The 15,807-nt window shown below is 37.3% G+C and overlaps 1 protein-coding gene and 1 long non-coding RNA gene across 8 annotated transcripts in view; one reads left to right on the top strand and one right to left on the bottom strand.

Moving 5' to 3' along the window:
* Window positions 1–15,807, bottom strand: part of DNM3 (dynamin 3) — a 689,813-nt gene that overhangs the window by 100,141 nt on the left and 573,865 nt on the right. The window contains exon 21 of one of the 7 annotated variants that reach the window (XM_027868467.1): window positions 11,092–11,411. The exons of 5 other annotated variants lie outside the window; for them this stretch is intronic. In XM_027868467.1, the coding sequence (XP_027724268.1) occupies window positions 11,393–11,411 (19 nt within the window). In that variant the 3' untranslated portion in view covers window positions 11,092–11,392. One more of the 7 variants, XM_027868466.1, reaches the window with a different exon arrangement.
* The window catches only part of LOC114047611, an 8,288-nt gene continuing 7,665 nt past the window's right edge, over window positions 15,185–15,807 (top strand). Inside the window, exon 1 of the long non-coding RNA XR_003569638.1 lies at window positions 15,185–15,227. This is a non-coding gene — a long non-coding RNA (uncharacterized LOC114047611). The remainder of the gene's footprint in view (window positions 15,228–15,807) is intronic.

Below are 15,807 nucleotides of genomic sequence, written 5' to 3'. Positions count from 1 at the left end.
GAAAAAGAGAAAATTTATAAAGAATCCAATGCATGAGGATACATAAGTAATGGATAAATAAACTTTCAAAAGATGTGGAGAAATGAAATGAAGAGCAGGTAATAAGATGAATACAGAAGAACGGCAACATCTCATATGAATAGCATTAAGAGTATTAAAGCTCAGAATGAGCTGCTGCTGCAGAGGAATGCTAAGGACAACAAAAGGGGCTTGTTTGTTTTAACAATATTAGGAAAAAAAGAAGAAGATCAACAAAGGGATAAGATTAATGCTCAGGATGGATGGAATTATGATAATAGGTGATAGGAAGAAATCCAAACAAATTGACTGTTATTTTGATACTACTTTCTCAGCCAAGTATAGTGAGTTTTGGTTTGGACAGAAGAGAATAAAAATGGCTGAAAGGCAGTTGATACCCAGAATAAACAAGGAGATATAAGAAAGCATCTACCTGTCCTTGAGTTCATGTGATCAATTCAAGATAAATGATATTCCATGATATTCTGAGATTATTGATGGAAGCAATGACCGAGCTACTGTTAATGATCTTTGAAATGTCGTGGAAAATAAGAGATACTACAAGCATAGGAAAGGGCACGTATTGACCTGATTGTCACAAAAGAGTAGTCACTGATGTCTTCAAAATTTAAAATTTTACGAGAGACTTCAATCTCTGGCAAAATTATAAAACTGACTAAAGAGATATTTAGTGACCATCTAGAAAAAGAAGTGATTACACAAAGAGCTCACATGGCTTCATAAAAAATAAGTAATGGCTAAGTAGCCTAATTTCCTTTTGGACAGGTTTACTAGATGAGCAGTTGAGGGGAATGCTATAGATATAACCTTGATTTTAGGAAAGCATTTGGCAAAGTTTCTCATGCTATTCTTGTAAAAAAAAAGAAGAGATATACTACATATCTGTAATATAATATATCTATATATAGGGACTGTATAGTATAGCTAGTTGGATTTGGAGTTGGTTGAATGGCCAGACTCGATATTTTAATGTCAGCTTGGAAGGAAGTCTAGTAGAATGGCCAAGGCATCTGTGCTTTGTCCTGTGCTATTTAACATTTTTACTGATGAGATGAATAAAGCCACAGATGATGTTCCTAACAAATCTGCATGTTACAAACTTAGGATAGATAATTAACATATTGGAAAATAGAATCAGGATCCAAAAAGATCTCAACAGGATAGAATATTGGGCTGAATCTAATAAATTGACATTTAATACATAAAAATGTAATGTGTTTCTCCTCACTAGAGGTCTGCAAGCAACAGTTGAGTGATTCTTAGTTGGGTATGTTGTAGATTGGAATTTTATTCATGTATGGGTTGGTCTAGAAGGCCTCTGAGGTATTTTTAAACTCTAACATTTTGTGATTCTGTAATTTGTGCAGCAAGGTGTCAATTTATCTCCATTTTTAGCTTTCTGTCAATTCTACAGTAATTCAAAAGAAAAAAATGGTGTGAAATTTTGTCAGAGGTCTTAAGAAATTCTAATTAATAATAACTAGCATTTACATAGGACTTGAAGGCTTTCCAATCACTCCATAACTATTACCTCATTTGATCTTCACAATAGCTTCCAGGTAGGTGTTATTTTTGTCCCTGTTTTATAGAGAAAGAAACTGGAGCTAGGAAAGGTTAAGTAATATACCCAAGTTCACACAGCTAGTGAGGAGCTAAGGTGGGATTCAAACTCAAGTCTTCCTCACTCCAAGTCCAGCACTCTGTCCACCATAAGACCTAGTTAACCTGAATTGTGTCAATTGGTTTTTCCTTAATTATATGCTTAATTTTTTTTTCTGAAAGAATGCTAGCAGGTGAGTTAGGAGTGATCTTACATAAATCACTTTGCTTTCTTCTAGAGTTTATGATTGCTAAAAATTTCAGTGATCATGTTTTTATTATATATTAACACAAACTTGCTTATTCTTTTTGGAGTGGGTTTTTTTAAAAATAAAATCACAGACTGGAGTCAAAGCTAAAGCTACTTTACTTTCACTCCGATACTCATAGGGTTACAACAGTTCCATAGTTTCATCTGTAAATTCACTCTAAACACTTGGATGTATTCCTATATCTGTGCTTTATTTATAGCCAATTTTTCAATTAGCTCTGGAGGACCTTTTGTATATGCTTACCACTATTTGTCTAAACAACCTTAAAGCCAGCTTCCAAATAAAATTTAGGAATGGGAATCCAAATCATCAATTTTATTAGAATATTATAATTTCCCCATTTAATAGTTGCTTTTAAAAGTTTGCCAATACTCTTGAATGTGATTCTTATTGTATCTTGGGGTCAGAATGTTTTTCTCCATAGGAATGCATGTACAATTTTATAATGTAAGTCATTGGTATAATAAAGAATAATTTCTGTAAACTGGCTTTACAGGAACACATTTCTACAAAGTAAGGAACTTTCTGATATCTTTGACTGTGTGATCACTTCATTTCCTGTTCACAGCAGTTGATCTTTGGAATTTGTGGAACATAATTTACCTTGTCATCCTTTCTATGCATTCCTATGAATATTGGACTTAGATCCCTTCCATAAGGCTAGAAAGATGGTGTCACTAACTTGATTGTAGGAAAGGGCCAACTTAAAACTTAATTTGCCCAGACTGTCTAGTCAGTCAGTCAGTAAACATTTGATAAGTGCCTACTATGTGCCAGGCACTGTGCTAAGCACCAGTGATATGAAAAGGGTCAAAAGACAGTCCTTATCCTAGAAGAACTCACAATCTAATGGGGAAAGCAAGAAGCAAACAAATATGTACAAACAAACTATGTGTAGATAAATAATTAAGAGAGGGAAGTCACTAGTTATTATCTATGCTCAGTTAAAACATTCTACAGGGCAATGTACAACTGAATTCATCATGACTAGGATGAAGGGTTTGTAGTGGAAGAGAGCTATAAAACAACTGGAAATTGGTCTAACCCCAGGATAAATTTTGACCAATTACGGCATTAGCCCACATCTTGATTTTTTTAAACCTGCTTCAAGAGTATCAGGAATATAGAAAATCCATATTTATAAAAGATGTATCAAGGGATAGAAAGGATTTTTGTACCATATCTGTATATATATTATGATGTATTTTGTAGAGAGTATGTTATACACATACACACACACACACACACACACACACACACACACACACACACGTTGTACAAGTGATAACTCCCCTGGTGTATTTAAGTGTTTTAGAGATCATTGATATAAAGAACTTACAGAGTGGGTCTGTGAGAAAGTTAATAGGAAAAATAGAGCGGGTCCATGAGAAAGTTAAAGCCTAAGTATTAGGAGCTATTATTAATTGTCACTACTTCAAAGACAAAGATAAATGTCAATGAAATGATTATGTTAACCAATGGGAAAATGACTAGATTTGTAAAAACAAAAACAACCAATGAAAAAACAAATCCCCAAAACCAAAACAAACAAAAGAACCCCCAAATCCAATAATCTTACTTAGACATGACTTTTTCTTTTCTTTTTTTTTTTAGGAACACAACACCTGAATATCTAGCAAGATGGTGGTAGTCATAAAGCTTTTTGGCTAGTTGAGATCCTTAACAGTTTGCTTAAGTGGCTTTCTAGTGGAAGAATGTATTATTGTTCTTCCTGAGGCCCCTGGGAATAGAGTGTAGGGAGGGTTTCAAATGATAGGAATGATCTCCATTCCCAGGGTAATAGTCATTCTGAGAGTGAAATCTACCTGAAAGGAGGTTTGAAACAGTGCTATGTCCTTAATAACTTTGCCCCCAAACTATTTCTTCAGGTTCATTGGACATGATTCTCCGTCCTACACTTGGAGATACAGATAAACTGGCTTTCTCTATTCCTCACACAAGACCCTCCATCTCCGATCTCTGTGAATCTGGACTGAGCATTCCCTGTGCTTGGAATGTGCTCTCCCTTTACCTCAGCCTCCTTTCAGCATTCTTCCATTCAAGATGCCCCGCAAGCACCACCCTTTCCATGATTGAAGCCTTTCCTGATCCCTCAGCACTAATACTCTCCTCAAAATACCTTCTCTTTAACTACTTTGTATTTATTTGTATGTTTCCTTTTTCTTTTTATTCTGAATAGACTTAGGTGTCTGCCCATCTTCCCTCATTAGAGTACATGCTCCTTACAAGTAGGCATTGCTTCATATATACCCAGTACCTAGCATACTGCCTGACACACAGTAGGCATTTAATTAATACTTCTTGATGGTTGGTTGATCTAGTGATAGTTTCTGGATACAGAAAATGAGGTATGTGAATCACTGGGAAAGGCTAACATCTTGAAAAGATGAACATTTCTTGACAACTTAATGTCGGGAAGAAGAAAAAAAAAAGGGAAGGCTGGTGAAAAAAGCTAGCTAATTGTGTCCCTATATATAGGAGCCAGCAATTAAACTGAATTAGGGGACACGGCAAATGTGGAAAGAGCGAATGTGCATGTTGCATCAAGTGCTGGTGGTAGGTGTTTGAGAATAGTGAGGCTATAAAAATCACATTTTGAGGAAAGTTAACATTTTAATTCCTATCATTTTGAGAAAGTAATGATCAGCCAGTCAAATATAACATGTTTAGGTGTGATGGTGCATGCCTGTGATCCCTGTTGCTGGGAGAGGCTGAGGTTGGTGTTTGATTAAGCTCAGGAGTTCTGAGCATCAGATTGGGGTGTTCACACTAAGTTTAGCACTAACATGGTGAACCCTGGGAGCAGAGGGCCAGCAGGCTGCCCAAGGAAGGACAAACCAGTCCAATTTGGGAAAATGGAGCAAGTTAAAGCTTCCATGCTGATCAGTAGTGGGATTGGACCCATGAATGGTCATTGTACTTACCCAGGTCATTCAGCTAATAAGTGGCACAGGCAGGAGTCAAGTCCCAAGCTTCTGACCCTTAGCCCAGTGTTCTTTCCTTTTAGTGGTTTTGAAAAATTACATTGATCAAAAGAGGTATCATTATATTAATCAAAATGGGATTTTGGTTAGAACCAGGTCTTGGGGGATTATTTTCTAAGGAAATTCCATCAGTTTAAAAAATTTCCAGCAGGGGGAGTTCTAACATGCTTCAGAAGAGATTTTTTAAAGTTTTTTTCCCCCCAGAGCAAACAGAAAAACAAACAGAAAGGCAGTATGCCTTGCTCACTGCCATGTCAGTGAATAAATATGTGACTAAGCTCGATTAAATGTTTAGTCCCAAACCAAGCAATGATATTGGTAGAGACAGAATGGCCCACATTTGCTCTGCCTCCATGAAACTCTTCTTTCTGATGCAGTCAAACTGGGGCTGGATTTACAGTGTTAGCTATTATCAGGGAGCAAAAGGCCAATTTATGTGCAGATCTAGAAATATAAGTCGTGACTTTTTTTTTCTTTCTGATAATGTCATGCTGCTTCTAAGTAATTCTCAGAAAAAGACTCAGAAACAGCCTTTGAAAACTACATTTTCAACATGTGGCAAAGGCACTTCTGAACTCCGGAGAATTCAGTTCCATTTACTTAGTGGCTGGCTGGCCCCTCTGCCTTCTTTTTTTTTTTTTGAAAAGGAAATGCTATGTTTGTAAAAGTTAGTGCTAAAAGGGCAGGGATCATATGTCCCTAGGGTCATGTAAAGAGTCTGGAGAAAGAATCAGAGGTTTCTGACTAACAATTATAGTCTCAGTCACAAAGAATCCACCAAAGAAAATAGTATCAATTGTATAAATGTAATAGTTATTGATGTTCCTTATACATTTTCTATTTTTTGTACAATTTTGTGAGAGTGAGGTGGGTGGGTTGGTGGGTGTAGGGAAGAATAGCAATAGTGAGCATGTGATAAATTTTCAAACAATTTCCTTGCCCTAGACCTAAGACTTTAACAAGAAGTTAAGCCTTTTGTTTTATATCTTATTAGCACATACACATTTTTAGATGTTGTTGTTTTAATAAAAGTGCCTACAAAACCTCTACCAGTTCAGACCCAAAGTACTAAATAAAGCAAGTCTAGACTGCAAAATCGATGAAAACCATATGGGAGCCTTTTAGGCATCTTACTTAACAAAAGCTGCCACCATCCTGGAGCCATATTCCACAAAATATGCTTTCAGAAAAACATTGCTGCAATGACCATGGGAGGCCCTTGATGAGAAACCTGCTGGACTCTGGGAACGAGAAGCCCAAAACACTTATAAATAAATTTCATTTTCTCTTATATCTTGCACATATACATTTTCTTAAACATCCCCGATGTGATAGAAAAGGTCAGATAATAAGAACAGCTGAAATATAGGTAGTAAATTTAATAATATAATATAATCTCTATATACCTACAATAAACGTAGAGTATAAGGCAAATTTCTAATTTTCAAGAGGAGCACAATTACCTCTTGACTTGACTGCAAAAGCTCTGGTCAATAGATCTCAAAGCAATTTTGGACAGGGCCTGACAACAAAGTCCTGTTTTGAATAATGTTGGATGTTATATGAAGCCAAAAAGAGTCTAGGACATTTTTTTCCTTTCATTACCTCATTGTACTTGTCTGCCAAAAGCAGCTAGAAGGCAGGTGCCTGACTAACATAAGTTACTAAAGGAAAAAAGAATGGGGTCCAGAGTTTTAGAAGATGCTGCTGAATTGAGGTACGAAGAAAAAAAGAACTGGGAAAGAATGAAGCAGGGAGGTGAAATGAGAAATGGCTGCAGGAGAATATTCTCAAGCATTGCCCTGACATTGGAGACAATGGACCAATGATCTCTGGGATCACTTCATAGTCTCTTCTCAAATCTTTACGTATCATTTTCTCACTATGTATTCTTGTGTAGCGGGTGAATAACAGACAAAAAAAATAAAGAAATAAGGACTTTAAAGGTAGCAGTTATAAAACAGATTGAAAAATTTAGATGTTATGGGTATGAATTTGCAAATACTGGAGATCCATTTGGACACTGGAAGGGGATCTTAGAGATCACTCTTTCATACACCTGTTATGACTCTCAAGAAAACACTAGTGGAATCATTTATTCTACAGGGCAAGGGACTAGATTTGTTTTCAGAATTTCATTGTGGGAAGGAAAAACCTAGGGGTTCAGGGAAGGTAAACCTCTGTTTTTTAAGTGTATTAGCTCCTGAGGACTGAGGTTAGAGGTTTTGTAAGCAATTGAAATGTTGTGACTGCTGAACAGATATTAATTAAGTAACAATATGAAGGTAACTGATCTTCCTTACATAGTAAAACATAAAATGAAATTGAAGCATTTACCCACATAACCAAAGTTTGAGCAGGAATGGGGAAACTGTTCAAGTGTATTTATTATTAATGTAATATCATTTAAAATGGGTTTCCAATATGATGTTATAGTCTTTAATCATTCAGATTTCTTAAATTAGAATGTTATAGTTTGAAAAAATTATACAATACTCTCAATATGCCTGGAAAAGCATATTTATATAGCTCGATAAACTGAAATGCAGGGTTAGTATATTGGAAGTAGGATGATGCAGTGTAGAAAGCGACTTGTTTTCAAATTCTGATTCTATGACTGTCTATTAGTATGATCTTGAGAGAATCACTTCTCTGTGGGCCTCAATTTCCTCATCTTCAAAACAAGAAGGTTAGACTGAGTGATTTCTAAGATCCCCTTCCAGTTCCAGATTATGCTTCTGTGATTTGTTAGGGTTCAAGGAGGCAATAGGAAATTACTGGACTTCAGTGATTCCTCCAGCCAGCACATATTTTGTGGCTTCCTTAATTTTCCACCTCACAAAGCAATCAGTAAGGTAGACGTTTTCTCTAATAAGATTTCTTTATTTCAACTTATTTCATATTTCCCATTACTTGTAAAAAGCAAAACTTTCTCTTGGTTATTATAAATAGTAGTGGTAATTTTTTTTCAATTTTTACATTTTTTTTCATTTACTAACACAAAAGGTATGAATACTGTTAGGAGTGTAGAGATTCGATTGCAACAGTGCCTTGACTTCAAACTTTGAGAAAAAGATTAGTCACTTCAAAATTGATCTTGAGAATAATTTCAAAGTGAACCAACAAAATTGTATAGAGTGTAGAATGTGACTTTAACTAAGGATACTAATACTCATTATAGAGACACTGTGAGGAAAGTACTTTGAAAACCTTAGGTATTATAGAAATATGAGGTTATAACCAATGTTCTTACAATTTGAATAAAGCTTCTCTTAGAATCACAGAGATAGCAAAGTACCTGGAAATATCCTTACCATCCATATTGGTTCATACATATTGTTTATGAGTCCTGGACTAGTCACTTCTCCTCTCATTGCCCCCAGGCAATGCTTTAAAGACTCTTAAGTTAGGGAGAAATGGATATCTTCATGGAAGGAGGGAGCTTTCTCCTCCAATGAAATTACAGGCCCTAAGAGGGTTGGGGGTGGGATAGGGGAAGGGTGGTATTTGGTAAGATGGTTGTAAGGCCAGTGATTTGCAAACCCTGAAGCACTCCCAACCTATTAGTCGTTGATTATCTTGTCTGTAGTATCCAGTTATCTTGTTTATCCTTCTCTCTCTTTCTCTGCCATATGTTTGGCCCTTATTGGCCCATTTTCCATCAAAGGAAAGGTAAGGGATGTTGTTTTCATTTCTCATTCATTACAAAACCCTCTTCGATTTATATTAGAATAATTAGAAAATGTTCTTGGTCCTATTTTTCAATGTCTGAAATAATTTACAAAATGAAAAGATGCTATAATCTCATAGACTAAAAATTATGTCTTGGGGCAAATCTAAGTCAAAACTTTCCCTGCTTAGGTTGAACAATTGAGGATTTGAGGTACTAGCTTTTTTGAGCAGCTGGGATGGGATGTTGTTTCTACTGTAAGTGTGAATAATACAACTCTAATGCTTTTGCTTCTCCTTAAACAACATTGGATGTTTACTGATGTTTGTGGGAACATTTTTTTTTAAATCCAGCAATTTCGAGCACTCATTCTTTGTAGTTTTTGTCCACCCTGTGGCTGTGATGCCTGAAGAGCAGCCAAAAGGAAAGAACAAGGGTCACACCAAGTTACAACATTGCCTACACTGGGAAGTTGCCTAAATACCTTGTGGCTTCAGACTTGCCCTCTACAGAAACTTTTCTAATTTTGGATCATGGAGCCATGTGACCCTCACTCTCATCCAATTGCTAGTAATTTGGCATCAATATACAGTCAGATCCCTCAAACTTTACCCACTCCCCTCCCCTGTAAACAACCGACCAGGGCAAAAAATACTAAATTATTTTGGACCATGTTATTCTGTAAGCTAGGTGGATTTTATCTGGCAACCAAAGGGTGTAAATATGTGTTTAGACCCAGACACACCCACAGAGGAAACTTACTATATGTAGACATGAGCAAGCCAAAGGCTTTCGATGTCAACTGCTTTAAAGTTCTACATTTAGACAGCTATAAGATTGTGACAAGCAGACAAAAGCCACCAAGCCATCAGCTCCTTTTTAAACTCTTTCCTCTTATTGCTGGAGGTAGGCACCTAAAGACATAGGGCTTTGAGGGAAGGATCCAGCATTTAAACTTACATTTTGAATTTCCTGGTTAAAGCAACTTCGGTAAGCATTATTTACATTTTGTTTCTAATTTTTCACAATAGGCAATAACTCCTAACGAAGGGAGACTGCTTGGATTGCCCATTCTGGAGGCTTGGTACTTGAATGGAACTTAAAGGGTTCAAGGGCTACAATTTAGCATGCCATGAAACTGAAGTTTTGGACAAACTCATTGGATGACAGCTAACTCTAACTGGCTGAAACAGAAAGTCTAACTGTAAATTCATTCTTTTGTGGCAGTGAGGGAGAAAAAAACTGTGGCAATCACATTATCGGATGTGCCCACCACAGTACACATTTGCTTACAGTCTAGCCTTTTATTTTTAAGCTGACATCAACTTGTATATAGGAATGTTCAGCAGATTCCAGCTGGTGGCAATTTGCTGCTGACTGGCCACAGGGAAAAAATAAATCTTTGACTATGCATATTCTACTGGTCACTGATTCCTGTGCCAGACTTCTGCCTTGGCTGTCTTCCTCTATCAATCAGGTGAGACCCAGGGCAAGGCTAGGAATATTTCACCTTTGGAAAAGCTTTCCCTCCATTTGTGAAAGCCAGCAATTCAGAACCCCTAAAGAGAACAATGAAAGGGCTATTTGCTATTTCTTGTCATGGAACACAGAAGCAGTTCTGTTTGGTTAACCCAATGCCAGCCACCTCTGGGCTAACAAGGGCATATTGTTATACTTGCATTGCCTGTCTGCTTTTACATGACTTGTGCTTTGACGCATGTGAAATGCAAACTATATAGTTTTGTCATCTTCTATTTCTCCTTTTACCATCAACATTTGGTGTCTGGAAAAAAACATGTAGAAAGGCCCTTTAAAAAAACACTGGAGAAATAGTCAGCCTCAGTGATCTGCCATACTCCCTAATTCTGATCTCCCCCAAACTTGCAGTTCTATTTCTGGGCCTCTCATGAGCAGTCTCTCATTCTGAATTGTGGTAGGATGGAGATGTTTATGTAAAGTAGAAAGTTCTCTAGGCCCAAGAAGGAAACCACCAAACTAATTTTACTTTGACTAAAACAAGTTTTGAAACCAAGACCTGAAATGGGAATGACTATGAAATTACTTATCTAGTCATCTAGGTTGATATATCATATTGGGAATTACAGCCATATGAGAATCTGAGAGTGAGGTTTCCTGAAATACCTAAAGGAAAGGAAACTAAATTGGTCATTCTCTTTAGGGAATAATGTATGACCCACTTTCTATTTGTGAATATTTATGATATTGAGTTGCATAGGGTCCTAAATTATCATGGTGGCTAATGCTAAACTAGCAACACAGTTATAAGCAGGGTTCCATAAATTCTGTTACACAATAATCTTGTGGAGATTCATGAAGTGTTAGAAACAGAACAAATCAAAGTTGGGTTCCCGATCCTGTTCTTGGCAAATCTACCTCATTGTTTGTCTTTAATCAATTATTTTTAAGTTTAATTTGGCTAAAAATTAAAAGGTATCCATCTGAACAATTGGAATTCTTTTGTTTTTCTCTTTCTTTCTTTCAGGGAGAGTGGCTAAGGAAGTGGAAAGGTCTTGGTTGAAACCAGAAATCATGAACTGAATGCATCATTTGTCCAGATGGCAACAAACTGTTAAAAGAAGCCATAACTGTGGAGGGCAGCTGAGGAGTAAGAATGACTCCAATATACCTCTTGAGGAGGAATCAATACAGGCTAGTCACAGAAGCAACTTTGTCCATGTACCCTTAGCCCACAACTTTAAAGTTCAGCATCTTCTTCCTCCATGGTACCAAACCTTGATGTTAGGGATGCAATACCATGTTCATAAGAATCGAGGGTTTGTCCTTACTCAAAATTTGGGGGACTGGCTGAAAAAAAAAAGAAACAACAAAACAAAACAAGGAGACCTTATCCCTAAGTGAAAATAGTTACATATAAACTATCATTAAAACCCATGGTTAGCTTAGGTGAAAGAGATATTTCAAGTCATCAGATGCCACTTGAGTTAATACTAAAGCAACTTTTAAATAAAATGAAAAACAAACTATAGGTAGAATCAACTGGAGTTCGTTACTGTAGGGAAAGGAACATCAATACATTTTGTCTCTTCAGAGTATTTATATCAGATTTCCTCTGGGATTACTTGATTAAAGACTAATTTACTGAATATGTGGGGCTGTAGTGAGGCCTCTTTACCAAGGATGCCAAGTGAATTAGCTTAGTGAAGTCATGAAAAGGACTTGCTCTTTTCAAACTTGGTAGCTCTAAAACATAACTGTGGGACTAAAGGGCCATCCTGATGCGGGCCTATGGTTCTGTCATATGAACAAATCAGAATCAGGACATGATTTGGTCATCAGCCTTAATGGTTAGACACAAGTAGTGATTAGGCTCTATTCTGTGTGGTCCCATGTGTGGGTAAACTGGAGTGAATTGGACTAGAGGGTAAATCCTTTGAGACAGCCCAACTTAGCCAAGCTTGGAGAAGATCCTATGAAGTGATAGCTAGGATCTGTTCAAAGGAGGCCCTTCAATTGTTACTATTATTATTTTAATGTGGACTAAATGGAGATGGGAGCAATGAGGTAAATGAAGAAGTGCTCTCCTTGGATGGAGACCCTCTCCATCATACCCCACCCTTCTATTCAGATTGTTGTAAAACATCTTAGTTCAAGGATAAGGGAGAGGAGCAGAGTACAAGCCAGTGAATGAATGCCAGAATCAGCTGTTGCCAGGAAAAACACACTCTGATTCAGTTAATTTGTTCTGTTAATGGCAAGGCTGCAATTCCCAATAAACTAATTTTAAGAAGCTGTAACCAAGAATAACTCTTTGAGAAGTAAAGTTAGTGTTTGATGAAGATTCTGATTTTTAAGTAGGAGAACAAGGTCATGATGGGACTCTACGGAGGCAGTTGTATCTGCTTAAGATAATCGCACTGAGCAAGTATACAGCTGGATTTCTCCAGCCTGGCTTATTCTCTTTAGAGAAGAGCTGGGGGTAAGGAAGGAGGGGATAACCCAGATCTCCTGGCAACAGAAAATGTTTTACAAATCATAGACGCTGCACAATCAACTTACTCACTAAGTCAGCACCCACATTTGTAAGCTCTGTTGGGCCAGACTCTTCCCTATTCAGGTGGGATTAATTAAGGCAAGCACACAGCATGCAACGGTTTTAGCTTCCTCACAGAAAAATCCAGTGTACATAAACCAAAACAGCTTGAGAAGCAGAGGAAGAAACGGGCCCAAATTTACCCCCCCTCCTCTCTCCTTCCCCTCCTGTACATCAAAATGGAAAGCAATTTAAAAAAGAACAAGAAAAAGAAAAAAAGACCCAGAACACTCATGGTTTCTTTAAAAGGACAAGTAGCTTGATTAACTCTGAATGAGGTTTGACAAAATTATCTATTCTCTTAAAAGGCAAGGTCATAACTTGCTAATGAATTGGTGGACTGTCCAGAAGAAAAGGAAGCAGAAGCCCACACTGAATCCCCTCCTTCCAAAGATTCACTTATTGCTTTTGTAACGATATTAAAGGCAGCAGGGAATCAGCAGGACAGTGTTCATGTTGCCTTGTCACGTTGGGAGTTTCTGTTTCAGATAGACTAGAAGAAAGGGCTTTCAGTGAAGCAAAGAACTTGAAAAATGAAACTTCTTTCTCAGAAAGCTAAATTTGCTGTTGTCCTGGAAATGATGAAGAATAGCACTTATGTCTTTTTTATTTTTCTCTTTAAGTAGAAAAAAATTGTGGCATACTCATCAGGAAAAAAGAGAATATATAAATAAATAAAACACTAGTAAAGTTTTCAGAATGTCTCTCAACCTTTTTTTGAAATCTTAAACCCCCTTTCTGGCATGCATTTGCTAGGATTCCTGTTCTGGCTTTTTATTAAAAACAGACGTTATGTGGTCAGGGTACTCCAACTAACGCTAAACTTTTAATGGGCAGAAGGATCCTGAAATATTCTTTCTTTCAGGTGACTTGGCCCCTCACAGGGCTTTTCATCTCCACTCACTGAACTGATGAGTAAATTAGAAGCCTCAGCAAAAACCATATACTTTCTTGTTTCAACTGTATTTCTCTTTTAGGGTAAATTCTCTATTGAATTTATCTATAACCCACTTAAAACTTTTTTTAAGTGAATGCTAAAAATGAATAGCAAATTTATTTTAAAAAAGAATGGAGAATACCTCCTGGTTTATGGGAAAATATTCTTTTGACTCTTTTCAGACAATGATATTTCATTAAAAGTCTTTGCTTTGAGCTAATTATGTCTTTTGGCTGACTAATAAAATTAAGTGCATTGTTGGGGGAAAAAAATAAGAATTTATCTCCAACCTAAAATACGGTTACAGTGGATCTGTCTTGAGGCTATTCTAAAATTCTCTTTTATGGCAACTTTTGAGTCTTCTCTGTGTGTGCAGTGAGGGCCTTTTAAACTCACTGACCCCCTTCACCAGCCATTCCTTTCCCTGCCAGCAAGCACAGCTGTAAAATGATGGGCTACTGCAGCTTTTTCTGTGAGGTAGGAAATGCCATGAGTGGCTCCACCCAGCTTAACGAGTCAGTTTAGGATTCAAAGGATTATGTTCAGACATGCTTTTGGCAAGCCATCTTATCTGCAACCAAGAAGTAAAGCAATCATGCGAGACAGGCAAGACAGGTAGGTTCAATGCCAAGGCCAGGCATTGCTAGGTTGCTATGGTTTCTTCTTCGAGTGACCCAGACAGAATCCTGGCCTTCACTTCTCCTGGGCAGGGCTCCTTTCCCCCCCTTCTCTGAACCTCCTCCATCCCCTGATGGCACAATGGCAGACACTGTTTTCCTCTCTATCTGAAGTTCTCCAAAACCAACAGTTTGTAGACTGCACATTGCTGGTGTGTTCTTGTGAGGATTAGTTCCGAAGCCTGACTTTTTATATTCAAGGGAAATTCTTTGGCATATTTTTGCTGAGGTTCTCATGCTAGAAGAACATTTCAGCTGAACCTGAAGTGGGCAGGCCAAACCTGGAGGGCAATGGGATGTGGGTACGTTAGTCAAATATTCTGGGAAAATGGAACGCTCAGCCCACGGTGTGTGTTAGCTCTACCTGTCTGACACCCTTGACCTAAGCACATCTCTCCTTCCTGCTGCTCCATTTCTACCTTGAAGAGACCTGAGGCATCTTATCTGAGAGGGAAGTAATAGTACTCAACTTTGACAGGTGGACTGGCACCTCTAAATTCAAGTATTTTCTCTTTTTGTTATACATTTATACAGTTATATTTCTTTCAGAAAGCATGGGAAGAGTTTAGTTTAATAATTTTTTTAGAGTAGCACTTACTGCCTGGCCCATTTGTGCTACCTGTATTTATTATTTTTGCTTCTAAAGCCTAAGACTAGGCAACCTTTGGTTTCTTATGCCTTGAAATATGCAAAATTAAGGTTGAGTTGTTTCAGTCATGTCTGACTCTTTGTGACCCCATCTGGGGCTTTTCTTGGCAAAGATACTGGAGAGGTTTACTATTTCTTTCTCTAGCTTGTTTTCCAGATGAGGAACCGAGGCAAACAGGGTTAAGTGACGTGCCCAGAGTCGCACAACTAGGAAGTATTATGTGTCTGAAGCGGATTTGAATTCAGGTCCTCCTGACTCCAGGGCCAGTGTGCTATCCACTGTGCCACCTAGATGCCTTAAAATTAAGGTACTGTATAATTTTTGACCATAACTATATGTAAATATGTTCTTAATTTGTTATAATGTTTCCTTATAATGTAATATTTTATGTCTTACGTCAAATTAGTGACTATTCTCATAGCATACTATGCTTATAATAAAATTTCTAACCATAAAGATTTGTTTACAACTTTGAAGTATTCCTATTCTTACAAATTGCATGCAGCTTGAGATAAAATATTATTTTGATATTTAAAAAAATTATACTTCAGAGGTTATTTGGATGACCTGAGAAAGATACATTCTGGAATTTGTCTGGAAATTGAGAAGGTGTGATTATCGCACACAACACTGCACTCCACATAAAAAAGACAGAAAGCCTACAAAACTCCAACCTCTGCTGTAGTCCTGAGAGCAGCTGCCACGGTGTCACTCAGATGGACCGGGTTTTCTTTAACTAAATTCTGTTTGTAGCTGAGATATTTTAAATTGTTGAAGGTTCCACAATGACTTTTTGCCCAAATAGCAGGCCCACTCATTTACCTATGTGGATCTGCTGTAAATATTTGCCCACTCATTTACCTATGTGGATCTGCTGTGAATATTTG

The sequence above is a fragment of the Vombatus ursinus genome, unplaced genomic scaffold (genome assembly GCF_900497805.2).
Source record: "Vombatus ursinus unplaced genomic scaffold, bare-nosed wombat genome assembly UNPS02014789.1, whole genome shotgun sequence".
NCBI lineage: Eukaryota > Metazoa > Chordata > Mammalia > Diprotodontia > Vombatidae > Vombatus > Vombatus ursinus.
Note: the sequence above shows the minus strand (reverse complement) of the source record. Positions and strands in the feature narration are given on the sequence as shown.